General features: G+C 43.0%; 1 protein-coding gene across 3 annotated transcripts in view; it reads right to left on the bottom strand.

The window, feature by feature from the left end:
* The window catches only part of LOC120834834 (talin-2), a 60,767-nt gene that overhangs the window by 32,735 nt on the left and 12,891 nt on the right, over nt 1–15,141 (bottom strand). For all 3 annotated transcript variants that reach the window (XM_040203148.2, XM_078085502.1, XM_078085501.1), the window contains exons 2-8: nt 13,118–13,165; nt 2,464–2,637; nt 1,968–2,065; nt 1,278–1,407; nt 874–1,026; nt 402–544; nt 44–171 (exon numbers count right to left, since the gene is read on the bottom strand). In XM_040203148.2, the coding sequence (XP_040059082.2) occupies nt 44–171; nt 402–544; nt 874–1,026; nt 1,278–1,407; nt 1,968–2,065; nt 2,464–2,599 (788 nt within the window). In that variant the 5' untranslated portion in view covers nt 2,600–2,637; nt 13,118–13,165. The remainder of the gene's footprint in view (nt 1–43; nt 172–401; nt 545–873; nt 1,027–1,277; nt 1,408–1,967; nt 2,066–2,463; nt 2,638–13,117; nt 13,166–15,141) is intronic.

Below are 15,141 nucleotides of genomic sequence, written 5' to 3'. Positions count from 1 at the left end.
ATTTGGCGTGGATAAAGGTTCTTCTAGGGGGATGGATGCTTACTCTAAGAATCCTTGTTTGTGCTTATGTTCTATGTGAGGTCCAAACTGGATCTGGGCCTGAATGCCTCCGAATTCGCAGGCCTTGTCAAATGAAACGGGGTGAGAACCGTTTAGGATGTCATCTCGAGCCTGAAAGAAGCAGAAGAAACTTCTCAATTAGGATTAAATTACATCTTATATTATAGCTTTGAGTCAGATGTCTGCATAGCGTTAATATTTTCAGTAACCAAATCAGAGCACATTCTGCTAGCTACGTGTCGCCATCAGGGGGTGATGGAGAAACGGAAGATACGGCATTGCTCCTGGTTTTCAGTTACATTCTCCTCTGGTGGTCAACATGCTAGCGCGAGGGGTCAGACCTGCACATAAAGAAGGTTGAGTTGGACGGGGTCTCGGGAGTCCACGTTCTGGTCAGAGTAGAAGAACTTGCGTCTGAGCAGGAGGGTCTCGTTCTCGTCCACCCCCTGCTCTCTGAACGTCCTGCTGTGGTCCAGCCAGTTCACTGACAACACAAAGTACATCAGATTATTATTCGAGATGTCTGCGTTATATGACTGGGAAAGAGATCTCATCAACTTATTTTACTCTCATACATTTGCCTACTAAACTGCTCCTTGACGGCCAGCTCCATGAAGACTTAGACATTTCACAGCCTTACACTGTAAACTGTGTAACGTCATGTGCGGATGTGAAAGCTTACAGTTGTAAAAGACAAAGCATCTGGGCTGATCTTGTAGATCAATCCATCGAGTGTTGCACATAAGCACTTAGGCAAAACAATGGCCGCCATCAACTTCACCACCGGGTCAAATGGGATTCCACTAAACTCACAGTCATCGTCAGTGTGCAGTTTGGCTTTCAGTTTCTCCATCTTCCGCTCGTCCCTCAGTAGCGTCCGGTCTTTCTTCAGCGTTCCCATTCCGTCCTCCTTCTTCTCCTCCACCGTCTCCTGGATCAGAGAGTATTCCTCGTAGTTTGTGATGCCTGGAATCGAAAGGGGAAAAAACGAGTCATCCACAATATCCCCCAGAATCCAGCTGGATATAATATGTAAATATGGCCAATTAAAAAAAGTATGTAAAACAAAAGCTCTTGTACAACACATTCTAATAGTGGAGCTATACAGACGTGGTTAAGAACACACTGGATTTAAATATACAAGGTATATTAAACAGCAGCTATACAGCACACTCCAAAGAGCGTGGAGAAAAGGGCTAGTTAAATTAACTGGGTACCTATTCTACTGCATATGGTCACAAGCAGCTCTCCCACAGTTTTAGAGTCGTCCACCATGATTGTTTTGACGGCCCCGTCCAACATTTTGATTTTCTGAGGCCTCTGCTTCTTCTTGTATTCAAGGATGTCCTGCTCAAACACAAAAAACGGAGAGAATACAATTTCTTTTTTTAAAGATTTAAAAAAAAAAAAAAATGGAGCGGGATGCAGGAATTGAATGAGAGCGAGAAAGCGAGAGTACCCGCTGAGAAAATAATCAAATGCATCCAAGTTGCGTGGCGAATATAGGCCGGAAAACCTTATTTAACGCCTGCCTATCAAAGCTCGCTGCTCCCTTCCAATCGAACAATGAGGAGAGATTTGGTTTAGAATAATTGGTCACAGTCATGCCTCCTACCTGGGCTGCCTTTGGTGGATTTGAAGAGAAACCATTGAACGCTGCGAAACCAAACTCACAGATGCACCGAGAGGAAGCGCTACACGACAGACCAGAATCGCTCGAGCGTTTGGCACCCTTTGACCTGTGATTTTATTCTGCTTCACTATTTCTGTTCTGCTAAGTAGAGTGGAACCCCCCTGTCAAAGCTTTAGATATCATCATGTTTTCTCACTAGAGCTTTCAAGCCCCCAAAATATATACTGAGAAACAAACAGGGAGTGTGTTGGCTTAAACGGCGGGAGGCCTTTACCCCGTTGCGCAGCATGTAGTAGTCCAGCGTCCTTCCAGACTCCAGCCAGATGCCTTTTCTGGGGTCTTCATCAGACAGAAACAGACCATAGTCTGAAGCTACAACATTGAGGAGAAACATTTGCATTTTAGAGACTTGTGATGAATGGGAACGATGATGCCGACGGGTGAAACAAAGTTGGACCCTGACACCTTCTGATCAGCGGTGTGACTGTATGACTGACTGGGGTCCAACCTGAGGGGTCTCGTCAAAGTCTCATTACGACTGTACGGCCGCTTAAGTGACACGTACTGTGATCACAGGGGTAGTTCATCTCTAGTATAATTCAGAATATCAATTATAACTATAATATATGACACAAGAAATGTGAAAAACATCACAACCTGGTTACTAAAGACAGTGCCAGCAGTTTATTTACATAATCATATGAATAACACTGCACATATTCAGATTTCGGATGACTAGCCGTCATGTGGTGTGATTTCAGGGCTCTCACCCTGTCCCGTCTGAGCCTCGGGGACCCGCTCCCTGATTATCCTACAGGCATCATAGACGGCCGTGGAGGGCTCAAACTGCATCGTCTTCACCACATTGCACTGGCGAATGCAGATTTTCAGCGACAGCACCACCATCTTGGCAGGCGGTGGGGGGGCGGGGACGGCACCTACAACTGTGGAAAAGGGGAAGGGAAGTTTATTATTATTTATTTAAGTCCACGAGATCCAAAACTTAAGCCCCATGATGAAACTCATGGACCGTGATGAAAGAGCCAGATGTTGGCAGAGACTTTCCCGTTGTTAAAGAGAGGACGTTTAAACTCATGGTAGAACTGGGATTTTCTAATTTGAATATACTCAATGTAATAAATACTTAATGTACATTAGCGCATTACTGCTATGCTCAATAAAACAGGAAATGTCTTTTTTACATTTTCCTCATTAGACACACATCTGGGCGTTTTTTGTAGTTGATGACACACAAAGAAAAGTTCTTTCCACTCTTACATGAACAATCTAACTTTATAAATGCAAAGAAAGTGCAAATGTGTGCACAGCCAAGCCATTGTTATGCTTCATAAAACACCAGTTGAGAACAAATTCATCACTTTTAGAAAACGGCCCATCTGCTCCTTGCCGGAGACAAAGAAAAGACGCCAAATATACTGAACAAAATACTTTTAACAGAAAACAAAAATGTCAAATCAACCCACTACAACTGAAACTGAACAGGGAACTCCAATCTTTTGCAAATGAGCAGCGAAAGGAACAACATTGTCAAACAATCCTCCGTATATGTGAAGAAGACAGCAAAGCAATTCCCAGATTTTCATCTTAAGCTAAAGTCAGTTTTGATCTCACACCGTTACACCACGTATAAAGTTAACCACAAAAGTATGCTGAACACACCTTGGTTCATAAATAATGAACCAAGTTTGCCAACAAGTTCACTGAATCCATTTTTTTGCAAGTTTAAAAAGAAGTGAAAATATGATTCAACACCAGTTGTGGTTCAGAGAGATTACATTCAGGAAGGAGAAGAAGAGAGATGGACGTCTCTAACAGAGCACCTCCTGTCTGGAAAACACAAGGCCTCTCTGTGCCAAGGGGGTCAAAGATGAAGGGTCGGTCAGGGCCATGGCTCAAGTACACAGGCGGCCCCTCATCTGCTCCGCCAGCTTCTGACCCTGACTCATGCGTTCAGAATGTGGTTCCTATGTGAGATGTGTTCACACGCAGACGGGAAGGTGTTTGTCTGGAACACAAGGTCCACACTCCTCCACAGCATCCAGGAGCTACGCATTAGGGTTCGATGCTAAATAAATTCTCAAAGAGTTAAGCAATCATTTCTACCATGAAAATGTGTGATTGACAGGAGATAATTTGGTGAACGAAAGCTACAGGGTTGATCTGCAAATGCAGATCATAAAAATCCCCAAAGTGACACTATCTGGTTTAGGGTCACATTTATGTTTTTCCCATCCCCTTTGTGTTGATGTGATGCGATCACAGACTGGAGCCTCGTGGTCTGGGTTGGACCTTTGGGCCTGTATTTGTTTGCCTCTGAAAATAGACCAACCACAGACATGATGCGTTATTTGTCTTTGAGACTAATTTCTGTAGCCTGAGCCTCGACGAGTCTCGAGAATGAGCAACCAGGCACGAGGAAAGAGGAAGCAACGATAAAGAAATACAATGAAATGGTTATCAGTGGAACCGACCAACGGCTCGGCAGGAATTCAATTACAAACATATTTGTGCCCGTTGCAAAAAAAAAAAAAAAAAAATGCAGAGAAATAAATAAAAATAAGATACTGTCAAATTGTCTTAACTTTGTCACAATCCACAGGTCCCTTTCCATGTCACTGTTTATGCATTTGTAATATGAAACCAGCAGACATACAAGTTTATTCATTTTGTTGACGCGTTTTGCATCCTTCCATCACATCCATTTTAAAGTCTTCCTTGTTATCAATGGATTAGAAGCGCGCTCAAGAGTGTTGCAGCTTAAAATGTCGCTCTAACGTCTGCATGCGGTTGCACTGAAAATGAAATGTACCGGTCCTATTGTTGTTCACATTGAAAGCCATTTTGTCCCCTATTCAGAATCACTAGTTCTTCCTTCATCAGCTCACACAGAATCTTTTTTTAGTCCTTGTAGTAATACAAAAACTGAAGACATTCAACTTGTTTAACATACATTTTTTAACTGAAATTAAGCCTCAAAAAACAAACGCTAAGGATGCCGAACAAGGCACATACAGCACAGTCTCTTCATCAAACCCAGATCACCACCAAATCATCCCATCATGCACTTTCCCTTCCGTGCGAAAGAAAGAAAGGATTTGCAGAGATCAAATGGTAACGTGAAGCCCCCAAAACACTTGAGCCAAACCAAGTCACCATCGCTACAAAGCCTGTGTGCTAATTTGGCTCCAGCGCAACAACAGCAGCAACAAACTCACCGGTTATCATGTAACCGGACCCAACACAACTAAACAGAGAACTTCCATTAAAAAATGTATACACTACTTTGAAAGAGCAGGACACAGTGTTTCACACAGTATCTTTTTAGCCGTTTTTACCTCAATCAAAAAGAACGTAAGCAGGATTGTTAGATCATAGAAAACTATGGCAATCCATCAGATAATTGTCAAGAATCAATCTGAACCAGTCGATTTAGCTTAGTGCGTTTTATGGACTAGACAGCCTATTCGGATCAATTTAGTTAAAATGTTAAATTACAGTGGCAGGAGCACATGACGGTTTGGCAGTAGACGTCCCGATGGAACACTGCCACGCACACCAAAGCAAACACAAATACTACACATTCGGTGTGTCTACGCGAGAACAAGCCGAGCGGCAGCGTTGTAGTTTCACCTCCGTCGGCCTCCACGTCCCTCTCCAGGCTGGTGAATCCATCTGGATCCAGGCCCATCTGGTTGTCTATATGCTTTATTTACCCGCCTGCTGTACATATCTGACGGCACGAATCATCCACCAGGGCGCCGTCAGTCTGCGGCTTCAACAGCACTTTACTCGCATACCTGTCAGCTTTGCTCCTCGCCATCTGTTCTCTTATAGATGTTGATTATGGATTATAGGATTTTATTCTTTTATATATTCTTACGTTTTGTCTTTTAACCAGAAGCACTTTCAGTCAACGTGTAATGAAATGCGGCTTACGAATAAAGTTGCCGTTACGTCAGATGATAATTCAAGGTCATTTATAGCAGAGTTCAAGAAAGGTAAACCCTGTGAAGTAGAAGAAAAGGACCTGCCGACCTTACATGCTGAACCACAAATGCATGGAAAATTAACACGCACGGAGAACCCACAAGTCTATAATCATTAAAGCTTTTCCCTCCCACACTAATACATAAGCACAGAAACTCTCTTGACTGCAAACTAAACCAGCTACACCTACACGCCTTTGATCCACTGCACGCTCACATTACAAACAATACGCACCAGCAGCACTCAGCAGGAGGCAACATTTCTCCCGTGGTCGACACTTAATCCAGGGCCAATTCAGTCTTAATGGACTGGCCTTTTGTTAAATCATTCATAGGGGTTCTAAAGGAACATACGATTTGGCCAAAACGAATCGCCCCATCAGCCTCCGATATACTTTGTGTCATGTGGTACCCAACAGATTCCCTCAAAACAACGGGCACAACACCTGGCAAACATCTACGTGCTTGCCAACAATGTGCAGCGGAAAGAGGCGTTTCTCTCACTTGTAAAGTTCCATCCCCGCGCGGTGCATTCGGTGCCGCGGCAGGCAGCGTGTCCCCCGGCGCAACTCTGCACCTCGACTGTCAGGCACAAACGCACAAATCGTTACCGCCACACGGAAAGCGATGATGGAGAGTCAGCAGCTTTCATGCCGCCTTGTCTCATATTGATCCCACAACAAAAAAAAAGGGCTCAGATTGGGAGTTTTACATCTACCTGCCAAACACAGAGGGGAATAAAGAAAAAAAAATAAACCGTGCATGTGTAATTTTGGAAAAGGTCCAACAAGCAGATTCATTGATGGATTGAGACATTACACTGGTTTTGTCTGTCAACATTCCAAAGGCCTAAATAGACGCGTTCCTTTGGTTCAGCGTGTGGCCGTAGCAGCAATCTCCTGAAGCGTCGACAGATTTCATGCCATGTGACGGCGATGCAGTAAACGCAGACGTCACACCAGAGGAGGACGGAGGCTGCACACGCAGAGCAGCAACGATTGAGCAGCCGGTTAATTTTGCTGCTGTGCAATCACAGAATTCAAGTTCATTTTCCAAACAGACTACTGCTCATGAGTTAAAAAAAAAAAAAAAGGAGACAGAGCAGTGGAACATGTAGCTATTGTTCAAGAGATCAATGACGCAGAGCGGCGCCTGCTGGGAATGCTCAGACCCTATTACAGTAACACGGCCTCTAATCCAATAATAGAACAGCCCACTAGTGAAACGGGCCAATCCAAGAGGAGTTCTGGACCCGAGAATCTATCAAATATTCATCCGGAGCATATCGGTTGACTAGTTCCGACACCGGGGGTCAAACAAGGCGGACACAAGCAGCGTAATAAGTCCATCTGCTTTACTTTGGTTTAGCAGTGATTAGCTTTTCATGCAGCAGCCTACGTGAAGGATCTGCTCTGGAAATCAGCAATCCTGTAATAATGCAGTATCAACATAGATACATTTAACCAATGTGCACCAAATCCCCTTTTCCATCCTTTTAATAGTAATAAACGATCACTTATACACTATTTAGCAACTCGTTGCATTGAGAGGCCTTTTCTAATTCATGGTTAATAGCATATGGTTCCTGACGTAAAGCAGTGCCACAATACGACACGACAGCATCGGCACGCCACTCGTGTCCTCAGGAGAGGCAGAGGGGTCAACGGCTGAAGGACCGTCATCCGACTGCAGATAAACCCCGTCTCACGGAGCCGACACACAGACAAAACACTGTAACCCGAGCTGAACTAAAACGATTCCTGGCTAACGAGTGTGGGGCTAATATGCACGTTTTCACACAAGTGAGCCAAAGCAGAATTGTCATCACTGCAAACGACTGAAGACTAACGCAGGAAACGACAACAGTGGAGCAGATATTCTCAGCCATATTGTGTCTAGAAAAACGCTAATGGGGGATGAGAAGCCCTGTAAGAAGTACGGACATTAACGACCAACGCTGTATTACAGTTATAGTGTCAGACAGGTTTCTTTTATTAATGTTAGTATTTTCAGGAAGTATGTTTCGCTTTTAGGAGTAATGTAACATAATTTAGCTAGTGAGGGTCTATGGCTTCTGAAGTAAAACCAGGTTACTTCCTACTCAAAAAAAAGGACATGCGGAGGTTTACTACAGACAAGAAAAAGTTGAGTTACTTGCACACGTGTTCCAACGTTTACTTACACAATCTGTAATAAGTCACTAGATGTTCTACTCTTTTGGTCCTTCAAGTGTCGGTGTCGTATACGCTTCAAAGACACCCTCCCATAAAAAGAGGGCTGCATTTCTTGACTTTTTATTTCACGATGAATCAACGGTTTTCCAGAGCGGCAACTTATTCTTCAGCAACATTCTTCATCATAACCTCTGAACTGCAAATAAACCACATTTTTAGCACCGCTGTCTTGATTTCCATCCAAAACGCAGCACACGGTGTGAACAACACAGATTCTCCCTGAATACTCAACAGGCAGAAGTGCAAATGATCTGCAAACACACACACACACACACACACCTCAGAATGAGATTCCTGAGCAGAAAGCCGGCTGAGCGGAGCGGCGGGGGCCAGGAGAGCACACCGGGTAAATATCGCCCGAGCCTTTAAGGCCGACTGAATGTTGAAAGTCTTTAAGGTCTGTCTAAGAGTATATCAAACTAATTAATCACATGTTTATGATACGTTGATTTAATGTGTCGAGAGGAGAAACCTGCTGATCATTAAGGAGAAATTCTAGCGGTTCAGCCGCACTCAGCCAGCAACATGGTTTTATTAACCGCTTGGTGGGAGCGAGAGGGAGGGAGGAAGGGGCGTGGCCGCAGAAATAATTCCATAGGTCAAATTTGTATCCATTTCCTAAAATGCGGAAGTACAATAAAAAAAAGAAAGAAAGAAAGAATCCGGAACAGAACAGGTTTCACTTCGATGGCAGACGGAATAAAAAAATATATGTGCGGCTAAAAACTCCACATTTATAGTCAGTGCACAGACAACTTCTACATGAGCCGCATGTGAGGAATAAGCCTGCCAGTGTCAGGTGACTCGCAGCATACCTCCTGAGTGACAGACACTACATGGCTGCCTTGTGGTTTAAATACGTGTACTAGTGTGTGAGAGAGAGCCTGGCTAATGTTCCATGCAGGCAGGTGATGCCGCTCTGTCGGCAGCAGGTCCAGCGCAGGTGTCACGTTTCATGCAGAGGAGAGGAACACAGTCGCCCACCACAAATCTAACAGAGCTCGTTGGTGAAATGCTTAAAAAGAAATCATTTGCTGGCAAAGCATCAGCTTTTGGGTGCAAAAAATGATTGCCAGGTTGCCATTATTTTGAGTAATTAAGAGACAGTCACAAGTCGGCTTACCAATGAAAGTGTGGTATATAAGAATTACCTAACCAAACACATGTATAGTTTGTTTAATCTGGCTGCAAAAAAGTGGTTGAAGCTGCGAAGATTGGTGCTAAATGACAATAGCGTCACTCTCAAGCCCCAAAACTATAGTCTATTAAAATGGGAGGATGTATTGTTATTACCAGGCTGTTCAAAGGGTGGAAGAGTTCTTGTTTTCCTAGTGAAGTTAAACCATTCGAGGGATGGAACGAAGATCAATTCAGTGTCTGTTTCACCAGAGGAGGGAATCAATCTGGAATCTGAAGCCAAACCCCAGCCGCCCACATCTTTTGGCACAAACCGTACATCAACCATGGATTGGTACTTGAAAACCGTTAGGAGACTTCGCATTTATGAGCCAACACTCAAGGGGTAATCTTGTATTACAACTCACTCCCACGTTTCAGTCCTCCTTTAAAAAAAGGCTACAGCGATTGTTTTTCATTTAGAGTATAGATGCAGCCCTTCGCAGGGCTCCGACTACTCTCTTGCCACTTGAGGTTGTGCTCAGAAATCGGTTGCCATGGATACAGAGGCTGGTTGTGTCCTGACTTATAACTGATCGTTTACAACAGAGCATATCAATTAGAGAACCAGAGTATAGTTTTTTTATTGATACATTTGGGGTTGAAAGCGTTTGCTTGCAGTTAATGGAAAGCTTAAATCCAGCATCTTTAAAAAGGGGCCGTTGTTCTTGTGTGGTAACAAAGTAGCTGAGGCTGTATTCAGACCATATTGGTGCATTATGAGTTCCAAGACATCACATATGATGCAATGCTTTTGTTTGGATATGTAGCGCTTAAAATAAGAGTGAGCCAGCATTAACTGAACTATCCGTATAATTCATTTTATTTGTTTCAAAACGCACTTGTAACGACACGGTCACATCCCAATGAGCACAAATAACAAACAGGCATCTTTTAAGTAGCACATTCTTTGCAAGAGCAAACCTGAAATTGCTCAGGAGGTTAGTCATCCACACAACACCCTTTCTTGTGTTTACAGCACAGTACCTACATCGCAAAAAGGACATTACAGTTTGATGGAGTAGAATATTCCTCATTGCATTGCTATTATAACAGCTTTGAATTTAGGTAAAAGCTAAAATAAATAAATTAGCTCATGGTCCCATAACTGTAACCCGTAGCCACTATTCAACATTCTCACTCTTGTACATTTTGCCGAAGCATCTGAACTTATGTTTTTTACTTATTTTAAAAAGATGCTTTTACGCTCCAGTTCACGTGTTAATCAGACAGATGTCCTTCAGCATCACTAGCATGCCTTTCGGTGTTTTTGCAGCTTATATTGTTGCCGTTTGTGAGGTTAACTTAACGGCCATGACTCGTGGCATTTTAGTCCCTCGGTAAACTTTGAAGTTTCATGGGCAAGCCATTAGGAGATGGGAAATCCATAAAACGTGTCATGTGCTAAAGGGCCACATAAACTACCTGCTTTGGTGTGTATTTAACGGTTATTACGGGACTTTTGTGGGTTGGTTAAAAGGCCATGATTAATTCTGGCCGTCAGGCCGAGATTTAGACTTCCCTTAATTATAACTCAACCTGTGGTTAAAAAAAAAAGGATTGAGGAAACTATACGTGCAATAAAAACCAGGGGCAGGAATCAGATGGCCATTAGTTGGAGTCGCCGTTAATACATTAATGTATTGTTGCAGAAATACAAAACACGGCCGTATGACTATAGGTCATGAAGGAATGAGGAAATCACTGTGGTTCAATACCTGGTACATAGTGGCCCATCTTACTATGAAGCAAGCAGTCTGTCCGTCAGTCGGTGTAGCCAAGCTCAACAAACGTCCATCCCATCTTCCTCACACTCGTACAATTATGATCATTCATTATACCAAATATGTTTAATACTATTAAACTAGGTATTAATGGCTGACTTATAATGACTAACCCCCAGCAAAATACCCCCACTAACTAGATCAATACTTTACTTTGGATTGCAGCGATAGCAACTAATACGTCTAGTCACATTTATTGAACAATCACATAAGGAGTCAATATTGGAATGCCGGGGACACAAATAGGTTTCTGAAGAACAAGATTCACCGAGAATGCCGCAGCCAACTGCTGTGGGCGATGGCCTCAGCCCGCCCCACGTACCAACGCTGACAAATGATGCTGCCGTGTTGCCTCGACAACATCTGGTCACACTATCACGCTTTTAAAATATCTACGCAGGTCATTTCTTATGAATAGAAAAGGTTCAAGTTGCCACTCGGCACCCTTCCGCTAAACATAGTTACGGTTCCGCTTGTATGAAGCATTTTAAATATTGCCTGTGACAACAGTTGAGCCTACATGATATTAGATGACTATTAGATGAGTAAAATGTGCAATCTGTTTCCGATAGCTCTCCTCTTGCAGCCTCCTTCGAGTTAGAATCTGGGCGCAGTCCCAGTCGGCAGAGAATTACCGCAGAGTCAATCCTTCCCGGGGGCCACTGGCCGGAGTCCAGAGGAATACACTGTGAGGAACGTCTAAACAGGAGATTGGACCTCTTCAGCGGCGACATTTCTCTCCTTAGAAGAGAACACGGCCTTAATATTTAGCTGCACTTAAAAACAGTCTGTACAATTAATTGATCAAGTTGGCAAGAAAGCGGCCTGACGCCACATGACAACCGAGAAAAAATATCCAATTACAACAGTACCATGCTGGGTTGTTTAAAATGTAATAAACCTACTGACATTGTAATTATACTTGCCATAACTAGATAAACAAACATGTGCCAGCTCCAATTAAATGTTCCATTCAGCTTGGCCAAGGAAATAAACCAATCATGATGCCTGCAACAATTACAAAAGAGATGTACATTGGTGTATTAGTAACAAAAGTAGGTTTGCAGCTGGCCAATACACAGCAGAGCGCTTAGTCATTTCGAAGGGAAAAATGTAAAAAAAATGTAAAAAATCAAGTGAAGCATATAGCGTGTATGACTAAAAGGTATAAAATCAACCAAAGATTTTACCAGACCTGTTGCAGCATATCAATAAAATAAAAGGAGCCCTTTTCACACATCAACAAATAAAGCAGATAATCACAAAGTTGTGATCTGCCAATGTTGTCGCGGCACGGCAGGAGACAAATGACTCTTTGGGTCACTAAAAAGGCACAGAAACGGTTAACCTGGCTCGGGAGCGGAGCACGTTTACAGGGAGAGGCTGGCCACCAGATGCTGCCAGTTACTCTAATTGCCCTCTGGAAGCAGCTCACTGAGCCAACTTGAAAATGTACATTCGAGTAGTGTTATGGAGTTTGGCAAAGTCCTTTGAAATCCAATGCACCTGCTTTTAAAAAAAAACAGTCTGCAAGTCCAGAAAAAAGCTGTAATCAAGCCTTTAAAACCATGAAAATACATCAATATTACAGAAAAGTCTAAGTTGATTTTTTTTTAAGATCCTAACAATATAATGTTGACATAATGTGCGACTACGCAAAAGAAAGGAAACTAATGGAAAAAATATAAGTACAAGAAACTACTGTTGTTGTTCTCTGCTGCTCTCAACTGTAGTAGCAAAAAGCAAGAAAAAATAAACACCATGAAGAAACACTGCAGGCCTTTTCTCATTGGTATCAGCTGGACACTTGGGAGTCTTGCCATGACGAACAAACAGCAGAGGACGGAGCAGTCACATGGAACCGTCCTCCCACACGGACAATGATCAACATCTCCAGTACAGCAGCATGTTACAGGCCGTAATCAACGTGACGCAACTACCAGGATGTGTGTATGAGGAGCTCTTAATGAGATGAGCCACAGTAACGGAGCAGCACTATAAGAACAGGAAGAATGAATTAGCTCCAACTGTCTAATGTAATATTTAAAGTGCATTGTTGCCATTACAATTAATCAAACGCACGCTTTCAGTTTAATTTATTTCGGTAAATAGCAAAGTTTCCCCTTTTGAGCTACGTCTTGTCTAGTCGTGCTGCACGCCATCTGTATGCGGACAACCAACACACACACACACACACACACACACACCTTATCAGCTTCTTACCTTATTGCAGAGGAAAGTGCAGCCTTGGATGTCCGCTGATCTTCACAGCTGAAAAGACAAAACGGTGGACTTGTATGAGACGAGTGTACAGGATGAAGGAATAAGGTGACAATTACAGCAGATTAAGTGTATGACTGAATTCAAAAAAGAATGTTTAGACAGAAAGGACAACTTAGTCATAAGTTACATTTTACCCTTGCATGTAAGCCATTGTAATGCATTTAAGAGCAGCGGGCTGCAGTAACGTGTCTAGAAAGCAACTTCAGTGTCTCACCGAAGGACACGCTGACACTACGTGCCAGGCATCAAACCAATGCCGTATGAATAAGAACAACCCGCTCATCTCCTGAGCCAAAGCCTCTCGGAAATAAAGCTTAGTAAGAAAACACATGATTGCAAGGCTATACGATTTAATAAGAATATGTTGTTGGGTGAATAATTCCACACACACTACACGGAGCATTTCTAACTCGTCGTTGGATGCAAAAGCAAATATACGCCATTGTCATCAAGGCTGCTTTTTATTGTCGATGAAAAAGGTCGTTTTCACTGCAAGTGTAGCAGTTTTCAAAAAGAGCCCACGACACTGATGCAACAACCACACAGCGGCACGAACAAATAAATACATCAGATTACCGGTGACAGTGGTCCTCGTTATGGCCAATAGTCAAAAAAATAAAAAAATGTAAAAACACCTGAGTTATGACAGCATTTAAGAATGTTTAGCAGCGACGCGGCGCTCTGACAACCTTAACAGCAAGAGCTGGACTCACCAATAACGGACAGCTGTGGCTCGTTATACTAAGGAGCCGCGCGCTAGCTACAGGTCTGTAATCAGCCCGCTTTCACAGAGAAAGATACCACTGCCGCCCCCATGGTTTTATTTGGAAAACATGGTATATCGCATAACACGAGTGGCATATTCGGTCTTAACAATCCCACATTTGGCTGTTGAGAAATAAACAATGTTATACATCAGCGAGGACGCATACGCAATGCCAGGGAACAGGAAGCAACTCAACTTAATGGAATGCAGCCATCACTCACTCAGCAATTCCACCTGCGCTTCTCCCAATTTAACGAGCCCAAATGGTTCTCTTGAAAAAGTTCTAAAGTCAAACAGCCATTTAAAAACATGGCACTTGCAATCTTTTAAATAGTAATTTGGTTTAAATCATTCAGTTCTCTACATCTAGCTCACCATCTTCTACCTGCATGAGGACAGTCCACTCCGCCGCGTACGCAATATGACGACAGCAAGTTGACGATGCCACAGTCATTGCAGACAGGTATATGTGGTATTTTACTGTTAAAACTAAAATGATCCATTGAAATACTCCTAGAATATTTCACAAAATGTAGCTTGGGTTATTGTTACGGTCCAGGCCGTATGATGCCCTGGTTGCAGCGACTCCTACTGGAGTGACGTGACCAATTCTAAACGAATCAAACAACAAATAGGAAAGGAATTTCTGCTGCGAAAAAACTGAAAATAATGTGACAGAGGAGATATGCAAAGCCTTTTGCCTCAAAGAAAATACACGTGAGCAGGCACATTAAAGAAAACAGGCCTGAGGAGAAAGCAACCTTATCTCCCATTACTTAAGAGAGCTTTGCATTCCTATAATTATCGTCTGCGAGCCTGAGGGACGTTGCTTTGAGGAGAAATCCAACATTTAAGAAGAAAAAATATTATACCTTCACTTTCTCTTACTAGATTAAATTGTGAAATCTGTAATCACCAAAAATAAAAATAAAAACTGCCAGGAAGCAATCTTGGTGAAAAATTGAACGAAGGGAGAACTCCTGAGGGGTTTCCAGAGGTGGAACACAGGGGCACTTCGCCACTGGCAATCTTAAGGAGAACAATATGCCGCTGGAGGCTTCGTTGTTCCGTCCGTCCTGTGGTTTCATTAATCACAACCTGCAGAGGAGGACAGGGTTGGGGACAGGTCAGACAATGTGGTGCCTGCCTGAGAAACAACTCGCGCCAGCCCCAGAAAATAAGGCTTTAATAAAGCTGC

This window comes from Gasterosteus aculeatus, chromosome 12, assembly GCF_964276395.1.
Source record: "Gasterosteus aculeatus chromosome 12, fGasAcu3.hap1.1, whole genome shotgun sequence".
NCBI classification, from domain to species: domain Eukaryota; kingdom Metazoa; phylum Chordata; class Actinopteri; order Perciformes; family Gasterosteidae; genus Gasterosteus; species Gasterosteus aculeatus.
This window is presented reverse-complemented; position numbering and strand designations above follow the sequence as displayed.